At 35.8% G+C, this 16,609-nt stretch overlaps 1 protein-coding gene across 1 annotated transcript; it reads right to left on the reverse strand.

Moving 5' to 3' along the window:
* Nucleotides 1-12,528: 12,528 nt before the first annotated feature.
* Nucleotides 12,529-14,565, reverse strand: LOC147388037 (exopolygalacturonase-like). The gene is made up of 2 exons (XM_086420265.1): nucleotides 14,407-14,565; nucleotides 12,529-12,756 (listed from the first exon to the last, which is right to left on the reverse strand). Exons 1-2 carry the CDS (start codon nucleotides 14,563-14,565, stop codon nucleotides 12,529-12,531), a joined length of 387 nt encoding a protein of 128 aa, XP_086276391.1.
* Nucleotides 14,566-16,609: the final 2,044 nt, after the last annotated feature.

Genomic DNA, 16,609 nt, shown 5'->3' on the forward strand with positions numbered 1-16,609 from the left:
TGTAATTCCATCCCCCCTCGTTTTCGACCGCTAGTTCGATTCGCTTGTGATGCTATAAGCATGCCATCGACCTTGTTAGAATCCGGTGACCTTATTGTTCCTTGAGTTGGCCCATCTAACATCTTTCTGAGCCACGCATCTTTAATCGGTTGCCGTCGACCCGAACATTGCACCCCTTTGTGTCCCAACTTACCGCATTCATAACATGCCACTACTTTTTCCTTCGATGGATTTAACATCATATGATGTTGTTTCTTACAAAATTCCTCCATTTCTTACACGGGTATTTCTATAGTCTCGCTACTTATGTATGGTCGTTTTCCTCGTGATCCTACTAGTCTCGTAATTGTCTGTCTCTTGTTGGATCCTAACTGCCCTTCTTCAAATAGGCTTGGAGGCGATGATTGTACTATCCTTATTTCTTCTCGTAGTCCTCCCTATGCTGGGATATCTACTCTATGGTTCTTTTGGGATTCATCCTTAAAATAGTGGTCGAGCTTTTCTTCTATCTTCTCTAACCTCTTTGTCAGTTGCCCCACTATAATCATTTGAGCCTCAAACATCTCTGATTGTCTCTTTTCCATGCGTGCTTGACTTTAGGATAATTTCAAGACTACTTCTATTAACTGTTCTATCTTGGTGAGTTTACTCGACCCAGGTAGGTCTTCCCCACCACTTTGACTCCGTGTCATGGGTCCAGTTGTAACTCTACTTCCTTGCATCTTTCCTAACCTGCGAGTTCAGTAATCTACTATTTATCAGAAGCAAGGCACTCCTTAGATCCATGTCAACATCATTCTTACGAAAGCATTAACCACTATTATAATAAGGAATCTAGTAATGAACACAATTTTCATCATTATAGAATGAACCTAGGATCTTATCTTAGGTTTACTAGGTTCTATAGACTTCTAGACACGGAAGAGTTCGCAATCCCAATACGGAATCACTGATAAGCTCGGATATTGGAGTCCTAGTAACACTCTAGGCTTACCTCTAACGTTGTGGTATCAGCCTATTTTTTAAAATATAGTCGACCTGTATCCCAAACGGATCTAATATTGTGCTCTGATACCATCTGTGACGCCCAGCCAAACGCTAACACAAATCCCAAGGCCAAATCCCAAGGTAGTAGGTGGCACCTCGAAATTTCGACATGGTCTCCTCTGTTTATGTTAGCGTTTCATGGAACTCAAACCTGATAAACCAATTTATAACAAAATCTGTATATAAAAATGTAGATACAGGAAAATAACAACGGAAAACTAATTACATCTAACATTTAAGTAGATCAGAGTGCGGAAGATTTATCAATACACAGGCTTACCAAAACACTCTCACTCTAACATAAGCCTAAACTCTCAATCCAAAAACTACATACATCCTGGGTGAAACTGACAACACTAAGGGATGTGGCCCTAGTGCTCACCAGGCAATAAACTCTGATCGTCGATCTGATCGTCGATCTGATCGACCAGATACTCCTCAATTACTGACTCTACGCCTGCCTCGGTAGTTGAAAGTGCTGAAACTAAAAAAAAATAGGAAGGAAAGAGTGAGTAACAATGGTTATCCAGTAAGTCCACAGTCAATTCCTACTAATAACCCTTCCTAAGCATGATCGAATAAAGCATACTGAACATTTTAATACATGCAAGGTTTTACAAGATAAAATACGATCAACTCGTACATATAGCCAGGGATGAGCAACTAAACAGTTTTAAAAATTACACATAACATCAATCATCCATACTCATTATACATTTTCCATTTTATGCAAATAATGTTGACAACATTGAAATAATAGACATGCTTCTCAGTTTGTAATTCGAAATATAACGACATATACATAATACAAATGGTGGAGTATTGGAATTAAAGAGTTGGGATTCACGACTGGATCGCTCTCAGTCGGGACATGATATTCCTCAATAACATTGTAGTTCCTGATTTTGTGGCTGGTCGTGTCTACCACGCTTGCGACACCATTTATCCGCCTCAGGCTGGCCGTTTGACGTGATCGCAAACAATGGGTCTCTTTTCGATGTGTCAGAACGTTCGACTACTACTAGATTGTTAGTGATCACTGACCAATCATCTTCGTCTATGCCTATCAGGCGTGCATGTGATTCTCAAATGACACTCCACTCGTATACGACCACGTTTACAGTACACATTCACTGGTAAAGATAAGAAAAGAAGGGACCCGGATTCCAGTTGTGACTCCATTCTCATACGCGTCCCATACCACGTATGAGTTTGGTGGTCCCTACCATACATCTCAGGATAGTGCACCCCTCCGGATGATGTGACGCACTATCCCTTCAGGCATTCACAAACCCTTTAACAGCTCACAAAATAACTACGTATATATATGATTTTCCATTTAAAACAAAAGAGAAATTAACAAAAGAGGGTTGAGAAGGGATATCCAGTTCCTACCATGCAACTGTGGCCACCCGGCCTAAAAATAAATGACAGTACTCAGCGCACGCGCTAACATAATCGGAAATAAATATGCAACCCTTTCATTAATAACCTGGATATCCTTTCACCAACCTACACACAACATACAATGTAAAAGGCAGACATCACCCCTCGGGTGTGATTCTGACAATTTACCGTTTCATCCCTTTCCCATTCTTTCAACATTCTCATTTTTCGTCTTCTAAAATCAAACCATTTATTTTCAATTTTTCAAAGTCACTTTTGGTCTTTCCATCGAAAATCATCAAAGTTTATTCAAAACAAGGTTCCGGCGATACACAGTACCTAAGCTGGCCAAAATGGTAAAAGCTGGTGAAAATTTTGGCTAAGTGTTGGAAACTCAATTTTTCAAAGTTCTCGAAATTGAAAATGGTTTTTTTCGAATTGAAAGTTTTGAACACGAGATTCGACACCATACAGTTTTTATAGTTTAATTCAAAATAACGCGAAAGATATTAACTTTTGAAAACTTGTCGAAAACGTCAAAATTTACGTTTTGTTCTTGAAACCAAAATTTGGATTTTGATCCTTTGAGATTTGGATCTTGAAATCATTCTCATTGTTCCGAAATGGGGGGTAAAACCTTAATTTCATTAAAGAAATTAAAGTAAATGAAAAGTAAAAATTAAATAGGACATTTACTTAAATGTTTTTAATGAAATGAAGGGTGTGAAATCAAATATAGGCAATGGGGAGGTTAAACCAAAAGTCAGAACACTGTTCTGGTGAAAACTGTGTCTGTCGGTGGAACCAACAATTTACTCATCAACAGATGTCGGTGGGACCGACGGTTCTGCCGACAGTATAAAATTTTCGACGGTTCTTGATTTCATCGGTGACAGAAGCTTCATTCTGTCGGTGGGACCGACAGAATGCCTTCGATAGGTGCTGGTGGCACCGACCCTACCCGCCTATAGCCTGAACCTCACTCGAACTTTCGAGTTTTCGATCCCCTTTTTCGATTTCTTCTCCCATTCTTCTCACCATTCGACCCACCCACGAATTCGTAGTTAAAACTTGATAAAACATCATCAAAGCATCTACTTCTACCATGATTTTGAAATCAAACAACAACTTTCTACGATTTAAATGCAAACAATAAGTTTTGTTTCAAAACCCTAAATGCGCATTTGAGAAATCTAAAGTTACCAATAGGAATTGAAAGTCCCTTACTTGGTTGTGGATGCTAAGGATACAAGCTAGCACTACAAATCAGGATTGGATGGCTCGAGAGTCGAGGTTGGGCTGACTTGGATGCAAAACGAGTGAGGGTTTACAAGGTATCTGACAATGACGTTTTCCTTCTTCTCTATAATGAAGTATAGACCTAGCTCCTAACTCAATGAAGCCCTCGGATGGAAGATGTTAAGGTTTACTCAAGCTACCCGGCTAGTTTTGATGGAGGATGGGGAAAATGAACAAGAATGGGTAAGTAAAGATGGTGAAGTTGTAGCTCTCGACGTGGCCGACAACTTTGTCTTCTTCGTCGAGGTTCAACTCGGTTTCGTTTGCGCACAAACTTGATGGCAATGGGTCGAAACCCTTGGATTGAAAGTGGTTGTCGTTTGGGGTTTCTTAGAAAAGGAGAGAAAATGAAATAAAATAAAATCAGATTTTTCTTTTATAACACAGCTAAGGGCATACTTGTAATTTTCCCTCATTTCTAGTTTCGATCATAACTTAACTATTCAGTCTCGGAAAGCGACAAACGAATATACCATTTCAAATAATTTTTCGTTGTGGTTCTAATGGTATTATCAAATCTTTCCGATTCTTGCTCTAATGAAATTCCACTATTTTGAGTCCTACTTAATGCGAAATTCGAGGATTTATTAACTTTTTTCCTCGAACTCGAATTCGAACTTGCTTACAGGCTAATGTATACATTCCGATCATTTTGAATCTAATGGCGATGTCGATTTTCCTCAAAATTAATCATAGAAATATTTGAGTATTTTACTCTAAGTCTCTCATTCGATATTTCCCTCCAAATCTCACCATTTACTTTCCTCGAGATATGAGTTGAAAATCTGGGGTGTTACACCTCCAATGAGTAATCGATGCTAGTGTCAAGGAGTAAGAGGGCGCCGGAAATGAGGAGCGTGCTCTCAGGATTGAGCTAGAAGCTACCTTTATGGAGCTGTGGGTAGGCAAGGCTCTTGTATCAGTCATATCGTCAGAGGATACTCTAGTACCCGTTCTTCCTGTTCTTGCTCCTACTAAAGGCGGCAACAAAACTTCCCTCCCTTTCGATCCCACCAATATATCTCCCCCTTAGGAAGATATTATACCCAATGACCTAGTTGAGGTCTATGCCCTTGTATTTTTTTCCATTCTACAATGCACTTATGAATAATAATGAACATTTTTCCTTTTTAAAGAGCTTAATATGTCTTCTTTCTTGTTTGACCTTTTATACTTAGATAAATTTCCTTTAGCACATAGATCGAAGACCTTATCTTATTGTACAACGACCGGCTACCTCAACCAGCCAACCACATTTACTTAGGGAGGCTTTGCAACTTACTCATCTTATTTAATAAGGTTCGGTTCCCTTAATGGACTGACCTGTGTACCTTAGAAAATTTTACCAATTCACTCATTGCACCGAACAAGGGTCAGTCTTCCAATGAACTGACCCTTTACCTTTGATGGTTTTTGCTTTACTCTTACTCACAGAGGGAAACTCGATTCCCTATCGAACTGTCCTTTTTGCCATAGATAATTTTAGTTTCACTTACCTCATAGAGTGACGGTCAATTTCCTATCAAATCAAACTTTTTGTGTTAGATAATTTTAGCTCCACTCACCTCATAGAATAAAGCTTGGTTCCCTATCGAACAGACTTTTTTACCTTAGATAATTTTAGCTTGACTAACCTTATCGAGTGAGAGCTCGATTCCCCAACAAATTGACCCTTTCAATGGATAGAAAGTAACATTTAGATGATACCTTTTTGCTATAGATTCCATGCTTAAAAAATAAACATTTTTATAAAGTAACAAAAACAAATTGGAGACCTCCCCCTCAGAATCATTATAAAATAAAATTCAACTAAACCTTATCGAATTATAAAGTGAATTCTTATTGAAAATTAAAGAAATCCCTATTGTTAAACTACTAACCTTTATTGATAATACTTTCTTAGATTAAAAGCATTCCAAGGTGATTCTATTGAATCCTCGACCATTATCCTTAGATGGTATGCCCCTGCCTTTCCGAGTCTATGTATAGTATAAAAGCCTTCCCAATTTTCATTGAGCTTCTGCTCACTAGGAGCCTGTGTGTTCTAGAAGACCTTCCTCAGAACAAAGTCTCCTAACTTGAATACCCTTTAGTGCATCTTTTGATAGTAAGATTTCTTCAACTCCTAATGATATCGTTTGAGCCTACAAAACAATATGAAATTATGCATGTATGCATGAAGAAATGTGTTAAGTGAAAATTATTATGTAATGTGGACCAATTGAAGGGCTTTAGATTCATAATTGAAGTTAGTTTGAGATTTTGAAAATTTTGGCTCTTTCTAATAGGTTTGTGAAAATTGGGGTGTTTACATATATAATAGATATGGGGCAAAATCCAAGTAAAGAAATGAATTATAAAGAGTTTACGATTTGTCCATTTCATTTTTTATTTGTCATTTTGATGAAAAAATTGTGTTGGAACCAAAATCGCAAAATAGAACATAATTGAGTTACAATGTCGAGTTCAATTTTTTTTAGTGTCAAACTCAGTATTGAATAATATTATGAACTCAATAATAATTAAATTATAGTGGATCTCGATACTTAATAATAGAATAAACTCGATGGTAATTAAATTACAATCGAACTCGGTACTAATTTATTTTAAAACCGTTAAACTTGACAATATTTGAACTTGATGCTAATTTTAAATTTGTATGATTTATTTCTTTTCTATAATAATTATTACTCTTTTTAGGCAATAGAACCATTAAAAACATGGTTCCATCAACAAGGAAGATGGTTCCTGATCAGTGTTTCAAAACACTGAATTACCAACACTTTTCCTAAGCATTTACCACGATTTCCATTCTTATTTTATTATTTTAGATGAGTAAGTATATTAAGCCTCAAATTATCACATTTCATGTTATACCATGTTAAATAGACTTAATTACACAAAATAATTGTAAATATCAGAAAACTAATTGCGTGTGTTCACTGTATAGGTCAATGATCAACTTACCCAAATGGACACATCACTGAAACAAGAATGTAATGCAATCAAGAAATCAGATCAAACATGCAGTGAAAAAATGAAGCCTTAATGCTTCGAGAACATTGCGACAGATTGAATTCTCAATGTGACGTAGTCCTCCTAGGTTGGCTCACTCTAAATTTTCTCCATGTTGCTTCATACGTGAGATTATACGCAAGAGTGATGGCAACTATATTTAGATCATTCAAGAACATCACAAGTCTATAAATAGATCATTTTCCCAATTAAGAAAGAGTCCTTAGGTTCTTGTCCCTGTTTTTCTTCCCTCCTAATGTCCTTAGTATTTTCTCTGTAATTTTCATTTTCTAGTTAGGTTTTAATTCAGAAACTTCTATAATTTCTCAAAAAGATAGGGTATCTTGGTTATCACGAATACAGGTGTTATTTCTCTTGTATCCTTTCCATGACCATAGGCTAGACTCCTTCCATTAGTGAGAAGAAGAAGCTTAAAAGCAAGCTTTAATTCTGTGTTATTTCTTTATCCTTTCATACCCTTTATAATGTTTATAGGATTCACTTCAAGATTTTGTCCAACTCTAATAGATCAAAGCTTTAGTTGAATCTCTACACCTTATATGCTTTACTTAGATGTTTTATGCTTAGATGAGATTAAGATAGACCATTCTTAAATTAGATATTTGGTAGTAGGGACTTCACATATTAGTGAATGAAGGAGTCCTAACTATAGTGTTTCCTCAAAAGCTTCATACCATACCTTCCAACTCAAGGAGCTCTCACCAAACCCTTGTGGTTGAGTGAAAAGAAGGATAAATTCAAATACCATTCCATATGCTAATAATAGGTTATTCTAATCACTAATGGATGTTTTATCTTTTGTTACTTAATATAATTTCATTTTCTATCGCTTTAATTTCCAACAACATTTTGCTCTCCATTTTGTTTCACTAAAATACAAAAACAGGTTTGAACTATAACTTAGATTTACTTAAATTCATGCTAACTTAGTAACATCCCCCATTTCTCTTGGGTTCGATCCCTTATTTACCTACAAGTTAAAGGAGGGTATGAATATAATTTCTGATGAAATGACAACGACAACATCATAATTTTGATACCGCTACTGGAAAAAAGTATAATTGTTCTAAGTTGGTTGAAGTTAATTTGTTCTTTTTCTTTTTCTTTTTTTTTTTTTTCTATTTCTATTTTATGTCGATCCAATTTTTTTAGAAAATCAAAAAAATCTGTGCTCATTACAATCAAGAAAACAAACTAAAATCTATGTGAAAATTTCAGGCACAAATCCCTAGGTTTCAATATGACGTAGTACACTGTTTACTACACCACATTGATTCTAGAAAGTTGAGTCTTCACTTTTTGATACTATTCTTATTTCTTATTCTAGATTGTAGTGGTAGGTTCAGCTTTGATACTCTATTTTTTATAAGTTGGAGAATTTTTGGACAAGAAGATCAAGTTCAATCCATTAGATCCAAGATTCATTCTATCTTGTTGAGTTTTTCTTTATTTTAGTTAGGTTTCATTTCTATTTTAGATCTATTTGTATTAGGAACGTTGTAAAATTTTCCTTAGTTCATTAATTATCTAAGAAGGTTTGGATTGTAATAGACTAGGAAAGGATAACAGTTGGATTATACCGTTATGGCTCATTAGGTTTGTACACCAAATTTGGAGTTGGTGGCCTAAGTCAACTCAACCTGTCTTCACCCTGTCTAACACTAGAGGTAAATTTGAAACACCCACACCTCTCATTGCTAGTGGGTTACTACTTACCTTTGTTTATTATTTTTCACTTTGCACTTATTTGGATTAGTTAATCAGGTTTAGTAAAGAGCACCCCTCTTCTAGGGATGACACCATAAAAGAAAGATTAATGGTCATTACCAATTCCTTGCTCTAATTAAGAGAATCAATTCAATAGTCATCCAATAAAACTAATTAAACTCAATTAGACTTGACTATAGAGCCCATGAGCTCAATAAGAGAATTCTACTTCAAGTTGTGCCGATTACGCTTCTTGATCATATTTAACATCTAGTAAGATTTTGCCCTTTTAAGGGGATAGACTCAGTCTATTCGAGAAAGGAAGGCGATTTAAGAGTGCCATTATTTATGCATTGTGAGTCGCCTTCGATATAGAGATCCGCATGATTTGAATTTGATTTCATAGAATCAAGTTGGAAGGCTAGTTGCACAATTTTTAACCAGTTAAGAGTTGTCTAGAGTTAGGCGGATGAGTACATGCAAACATTCCCGAGGGGAATAGGGCCAAAACCATTTGGATTGAAGTCAGAAGCTTCTCGAGAAACTGTCGTTGTCATCATGAATCACATTAACCTTGTTGAGATCCTCATGGATGTGAATCAATAGTCGAATATATTTTCTAACATTATTTCAAGAGCCATGACTCTAGAAGTCCTATCAACTAGCGTAGCAGGAAACTATAATGGAGCTCTTCAAGTGATGACAGCAGAATTTCAAGTCCCTTCACCTATGATCCTGACTCGAGAGAGTTTCTTTGTAAGGTATTGTAAACAACATACCGAGGGGATTTGGGTGGTGGTCGATGTTTCCTTGGACGTAGTCCGATATTGATGTCGAAGAAGGCCATTAGGTTGTTTAATTCAAGAAATGCCAAATTATTACTCCAAGGTCATATGGGTCGAACATGTAGAAGTGGATGACAAAGCAATTCACAGTATATATAGAACACGGGTTAACTCTAACCTTGGATTTGGAGCGAAGCGATGGGTTGCTACCTTAGATCGACAGTGCGAACGCCCTGCAAGTGTTATGGCTAGTAATATGCCAACTAGAGATATTAGTATGATAATAAATCAAGAAGGGCGAAAGAGTATGTTGATATTGCAAAGAGTAGCACCGATACAACAGGCTCTTTTGTAGTTTATGCTCCTATTGATATTGTTGCAATGAATGTGGTTCTAAATGGGGGCGACTCAGATTATGTAGCCCTCCTGCCTTCAGATTTTGGTTGATTCAACTCCAACAGCAAAACTCTCTCTTGGATTTGTGACAACTGTTTGCTTACACCGTTGAAAGGATCAAAAGCGTATTTCAAGGGACAATGCATGAATTAAATTGGTTAACTTATAGTAGAAATAGAGTAAGATCAACAAAAGAAGACAATGAAGAGTGGATTAAAAAAAATTAAAAACCTTTCGAGTTCCACTCAACTCCGATTTGTCAAAACACGACCAAAGAAATAGTCGGATTTCAAAACTCATCAAATTTTCATCAACTCCAAGATTTCACACGAGCTTCGCGCCATCGAAATCAAGGAATTAATAAGGCAAAACTCTGTTAGACCCCATGTTCGATGCGTCATTTTCCACAAAATTCATCAGTTCAATCAGTATTCCGAAGTTGAGTTTTTACAAAGTTTTTCCGACCCGTACAAATAGGGGTTTAGTATATTCTTTGCACGCAATTCTTGCAAAGAAGGGCAGCTATAAATACCACAATTTGAACGGACCCCCACTCGAAAGGGCCTAAAAACAACAATCTTTCAATAAAATTTGCCAACGGGCATCAAAAGTACAAATCACTCAAATATAACATTTTGATCAAACCAAGGCCCCTGAGACCTCCTAGTGGTCTAGTGGGCCCACCAAAAGGACTGGACCTACCCTATACCTCTCCAACCTCCACCGCTCCGCTCCCAAAGTAAAAATACTCGATTTTTCAATAAATTCACCAACGGACCTAAAAAGCCCGATTTGCCAACACGTGGCGTTTTGATCAATCCAATGATCCCCAAAATCCCTAAAAAGATAAATAAATGCAAAATGAGACTTGATATACTCACCACTTTTCACAATCTTCACCGCACTGCTCCTGAATCAAAAATACCCCAAGCCCATCTAAAGCTTACGAGCCTTCAACACACATAAAATGCGTTTCTCACCTTAACCCCTAACCTAAATTTAATCCCACATCACGTAAAAACAGACCCACCTTTGAAAATCTAATCCAAAATGACTCCAACCAATTCCTAAAATCCAAAACCCATCCTAAAACCCAAGCCCAATACCCTTAAGCCCAAATCCATATCCAATTTATATCCAACCCACAACCCTAACCCATAAACCACTACCCACATCAAACCAATCATCACTTTTTCATCAAAAGTGAGACATGTCATCACCCCCATCTCACCTCTCTCATCAAACCACCAACTCCCATCACCTTTCTCTAAAAAATTAACTACCCCATTAGCTTTTCTCTAAAAAAATCACATCAACCTACACCTCCCCCTAACCTACTATCATCACCCCCTACTAACCAACCACTACCTTCCCCTAATCTACCATCTCTACAACCTAAACCTATACCCCTCCTCTCAAATCAAACACCTCCCCCTAACCTACTATTATCACTCCCTACTAACCAACCACCACCTTCTCCTAATCTACCATCTCTACAATCTAAACCTACACCCCTCCTCAAACACTCATTAACTCCCATTAATTAATCTAAACCCCTAATCTCCACACATCTTGCCACATGTCACCATCCCCCTCAACCTCCCAACCACCCTCTTACACCCCCCATTCTCTTAAACCAAACACCACTCAATTACAACCACCCTCTTAAACACCCATCATCTCACCTCACCAAACATTCCACCCAAATGGTTTGGATAAGATCCAAACCATTTGGATCAAAACACAACCCATTTACCTCCATTACATAATTATCCATCTCCCAACTCTTAATTTCATACCCCCTATCCTCAAAACTCATGCCATTCTCTACTCTCCCAATATTTCACCCCATCTTACCCTTAAAAATAACTCCCAAACTCTATAAAAACCCCCCTCATTCTCAACTCTCACTACCTAATGAAAATTTGAGAAAAATACTCTCTAAAAAAAACTCTCTACTCACCTCACTACCCTCAACTCTCAACTCACCTCCATTACATTCAACTCTCAACTCTCAACTCTCAACTTCTTTTCAAGCAAATTCAAGAAGGTCAAAGGGATTCATCAAGAAAAATCAAAGAAAGTCAACAAAGGAGCAAGGTGGGTTTGGACAAAAGAATACCCCCTCCAACTCCCCTCTTCTACTCATCCCTTTCTATACACCTTCACACATACCACCATGGTTTGAACCATCAAAGAGCCCTTTTTTCAATAAGAGTGCCCTCAATGGGTTGAACCAACATCAAAGCCCCTCATACTTGAGGGCACATATCGGATTTCTTGATTCTTTTTCTTATTTTATTTTTATTTTCAAAAAGGACTGAATCCAAGGTTACCACTAACGGTGGATGGAGTAGGGTGCCTAACACCTTCCCTACTCCATAAAATGAGCCCCCTTACCTAAAATCAAAAGTTGAACCAAATGAGCCATATGCGTACAAGAGTCACCAAAATGCCAAAATTGACATATTTTTCAAAAAAATATAATCCGGGTGACCATTCACACCCATTTCAAATGTGAATGGTGGCGACTCCAAAATCTCCCAAAGTGGATGATATATTCAAAATTAAATAAATCATGTGTCCACAATAGAACTCAACCAAACACCCCAAAATGTGTGCATTTCTCTCTACTTTTCCTACTCAATTCCTTTGATGTCTTGCATCTTAGTGATTGTTTAAGATCTCTGTTTAAATTTCATTTTCGCAAACAAGCATTTTTAAATGATAAATCAAGGTTAACAAAATTAAAAAATAATTAGTTGTACTAAATATGAATTCAAGAATAAAACCTCTAGAATTGTTACATATATTCATCGTATAAGCCTACATATATACATACAATATCCTTATCCACTAAGCATGAAGAGTGCTAGACACAAGCAGGTGGGATTTGTTTCCCAAAAAGGATTGCCTTAACATTGGAACATACAGATGTTGCAGCTCTATCTTCACTAGTATACTTCAAGTTGATATCACCAATCTCCACATCTTGGCATGGCACACCTTGGTTGCATAAGAGATTGACGACAAGTTTGGATGTAGATGTTCCGCTAATGTTTTTGAAGCTCACATTACTGATCTTAACCCGTGATGGAAACTAGAACCAAGAAAAATAATCACCAAACCACATAAAAATATAACTTGTTAGTGTCCATCGTTTAAAAATCATGACCATTTTTATTGGTGCTGATTAGAGTCGTATCTAAAAAATTTGAACCAATTGAGAATCAGAAACTATCAACTCTACAAATAGGGTGTCTGAGGGTTTGGTCTGAACCAAACACATTTAGTTTCTCAAAAACCTTAATCAAAACAACATATTCACTTCTATAACTTACAAGATTTATGACCATTCTCATTTCCTTTTTTTATTTGTTGTTCATTATTTATTTGTAGTCTTTGCTTCATTCTTATTCTCAATTAGATATCTTTTATGTTTTTCATAGCTTTAGTATTGGTTTAAATCTCAAATTAGATTAAGCACTCATTTGAGAATTGAAACCAAAGGTTATCCTTAATTTTTAAGGGCATTAAAAGTCCAACATCATTAGTTCATAGAAGTCTATTGATTTGATGGTCATAATCACATCGAATGATGTGAAAGACTATGATGAATGACAGTACCAACAATATATTTTATAATTATCTTACACATCTTTCTAAAATATGTTGTTTTTTCCTCTTACTTATCAGTTGTATGCTTGATGGAGAGGCTTAAAGTTCTAAGCAAATAGTGGATGTCGAAACCTAGGCTATCAATGGAATACATTGATGGTATAACGTCATTTATTAAATACTTGAAAATGAATAAATAGAATTTCGATAATGATGATCATTATTTTTGTCCTTATGTCAAATATAGTAATACCTTATCGGGGAAGAAAAATATAGAAACAATCACAGAACACTTAGTCTGTGACGGTATATATACTTCTTACACAAGATGGACATTCCATGGAGAATATTGCAGGGGCGGTGATCATGCAACAGTCGGGGCTAATACGTTTGTTCGTTAGTGTGATGAAAATATGATCCCAAGAATGGCAGACATGTTGAATGATGCGCTTGAACATTTTTCCAATGAAGAAGATGAAGTTACTTGTATGGATGAGTGTCCTAATAAAAACGATGATCAAGTTCATGATGATTTAACAGATGATACTCAATATCGCCAAATGATAGAAGAAGCGAAGCAACCCTTATATCACTCATGTCAAAAAGAGGATACAAAATTATCAGTTATAGTTGAGTTGCTGAGTATGAAGACTAGACATCAATGGTCTCAAAAAAGTTTTCATGAATTATTACAAATGATTAAAAAGATATTGCCACATGATAATTTCTTACTAGAGAGCACCTACTCCGCAAAGAAAATGATCAAAACTTTACGGATGAAGTACGTGATTATTCATGTATATCCTAATGATTGTACATTGTATTGGAGAAAGAATGAAGATAGATATAGTTGTCCAAAATGTGGCGAGTGCATATGAAAATCGGTTAATGAAAAGAAGTCGAGGACAAAACTTTTATCGGTGAAAATATTGAGGTATTTTCCATTAACGCAAAGGTTGAAACGAATGTATAGTATGCCATGGATTACGGAGAACATGAAATGACATCCTAAAAGAGGTCAATAATGAAAAAAGTTTATATGTCATCCAGTAGATTAATCCTGTTGGAAAGGAGTGGATAGTAAATGGAAAGATTTTGTTGTTGAGCCACATAATGTTCGGTTGGAACTTACAACAGATGGATTTAATCCATTTGAGATGAAAAACAACTCATACAGTTGTTGGCTTGTTATAGTTGTTTCATATAATCTGCCACCATCTTTATGCATGCAGAAGGAGTTTACGATATTGACACTTTTGATTCCTGGGAGAAATAGTCCAGGACATGACATTGACGTATACTTGCAGCCACTGATTGTAGAGCTAAATGAGTTGTGATTTATAGGAATTAGAATATATGATGCCAGCACTAAACATATATTTATAATGAGAGCAATTTTGTTGTGGGCTATACATGATTTTCCAGCGTATGATCATTTATCAGATTGTAAAACAGTGGAAAATTTGCATGTCCTATTTGTAGTGAAGGAACAGATTCAGTATGTTAAAACATGATGGAAAATTTACTTATATGGGGCACATAAAATTTTTAACTGATCTCAACCATCCTTTCAGAAGTCAAAAATCTTAATTTAATGGGTATGAAGAAAAAGAGAAGTAAAATCGTCATTTGAGCAGAGTTGATCTATTAATCAAGTTGGAAACAATTCATACAGAGTTTGAAAAATTAACAGGTAAGAAGAGGAAAAAGTCTATGAATGATGAGACTCCATAGTCAAACAGATCAATATTCTTTAACTTGCTTATTGGAAGGATTTGCCACTTTGTCACAATCTTGATGTGATGCACATTGAGAAGAATGTGATTGAAAATCTCTTTACAACAATTATGAAGACGAAAGATAAAATCAAGGATGGTCGTAAAGCTCGATTAGACTTGAAAGAAATGAAGATAAAAAAGAATTTGTGATTGATGAACATTAATGACAATGAGATTTTACGAAAAGCTCTTTACGAACTGTCTAATGAAGAAAAAAATTAATTTGTGAAACCTTGTAGGATTTGAAAGTTCCTGTCGGATATAGTTCAAATTGAAAAAAAAAATATGAGTTTACAAGAACTTCAATTGAAAAATTTTAAGTCACATGATTATCATATACTTATGCAACATTTATTACTGGTGTTGCTAATGTACGTGTTCAAGATGAAGAATCAGAAGCCGTTGCGTGCTGTTATTCGACAACTCTCGATATTTTTCAATGTCTTGTACTAAAAAAAAATCGATCGTATGGAGCTACAAAATTTTAAAGGACGTATTGTAGAAACAATGTGTGTATTCGAAAAATATTGTCCACCTTTGTTTTTTGTTTCTATGATACATCTCCTTATGCACTTGGTGAAGGAAGCGCTTATGTGCAGACCAGTTAGATATCAATGGATGTATCCTTTTGAACGGTATGAGGTGATCAATAAGCAATGAATATTTTAATTAATATCTTTATTTATTTTATCTTTTTCTAATTTATAAAATATTTTAGGATGATGAAGAGTTATAAACGATACCTAGTGAACCAAACATTCCTAGAAGGTTCTATCACAGAATGTTATCTCATGGAAGAAGCAATGATGTATGTTATGCATTACATACCTGATGATTTACGTAGAATAGGAAGTCATCAACGAGGTCAACATATGATTATAAATGATGACTGTGAACCTGCCTACCCTATTAACAAAAATGGGAAACGTTATGTTCTGAACAATATGGAGTATGAACAAGTTTGCAAATGGGTACTTTGTCAGTCTGCTGAGAATTCTCAATGGGAAAAGTATGCAACAACTCAAATTTATTTATATATCATATGAATCTAAACCTCATTAATTCATATTGTCTTCTATAGAAAATATAATGAATATCTTCAAAGTCTTGCGTTAATAACTAATAGTTGAAAGACCAGTTCACAACAGAGAAGGAAATGTCATACGCTCATTGGGTTAGAGAACAACTACTTGATGATTTCAGCCCCTCAATCACAAAAAGATTTGCTACCGGCCCAAATGCATCTGCAATTTTATATAACGCATATGTAGTAAATGGGTATGTTTTCTATACAGCGCAATATGAAATGAATTTATCAATACAAAACTCTGGGGTGTCAATGAAAGCTGTAACTAATTTCTGGGCGATTGCTAGAAATACAAATTATGTAGATCAAGAAGTTACTTATTATGGTATTGTAAAGAAAATATTTGAGTTGGACTACCTAGATTTCAAATAAACAGTATTTTATTGTGATTGGGTGCGTATAGAATATTCAAATGGGAATATGGTTGATCGAGACAAGAATTTACGATATGTTAACCTAGAGAGATAGAT

The sequence above is a fragment of the Akebia trifoliata genome, chromosome 13 (assembly GCF_017979445.1).
Source record: "Akebia trifoliata isolate Shusen 1 chromosome 13, ASM1797944v1, whole genome shotgun sequence".
NCBI lineage: Eukaryota > Viridiplantae > Streptophyta > Magnoliopsida > Ranunculales > Lardizabalaceae > Akebia > Akebia trifoliata.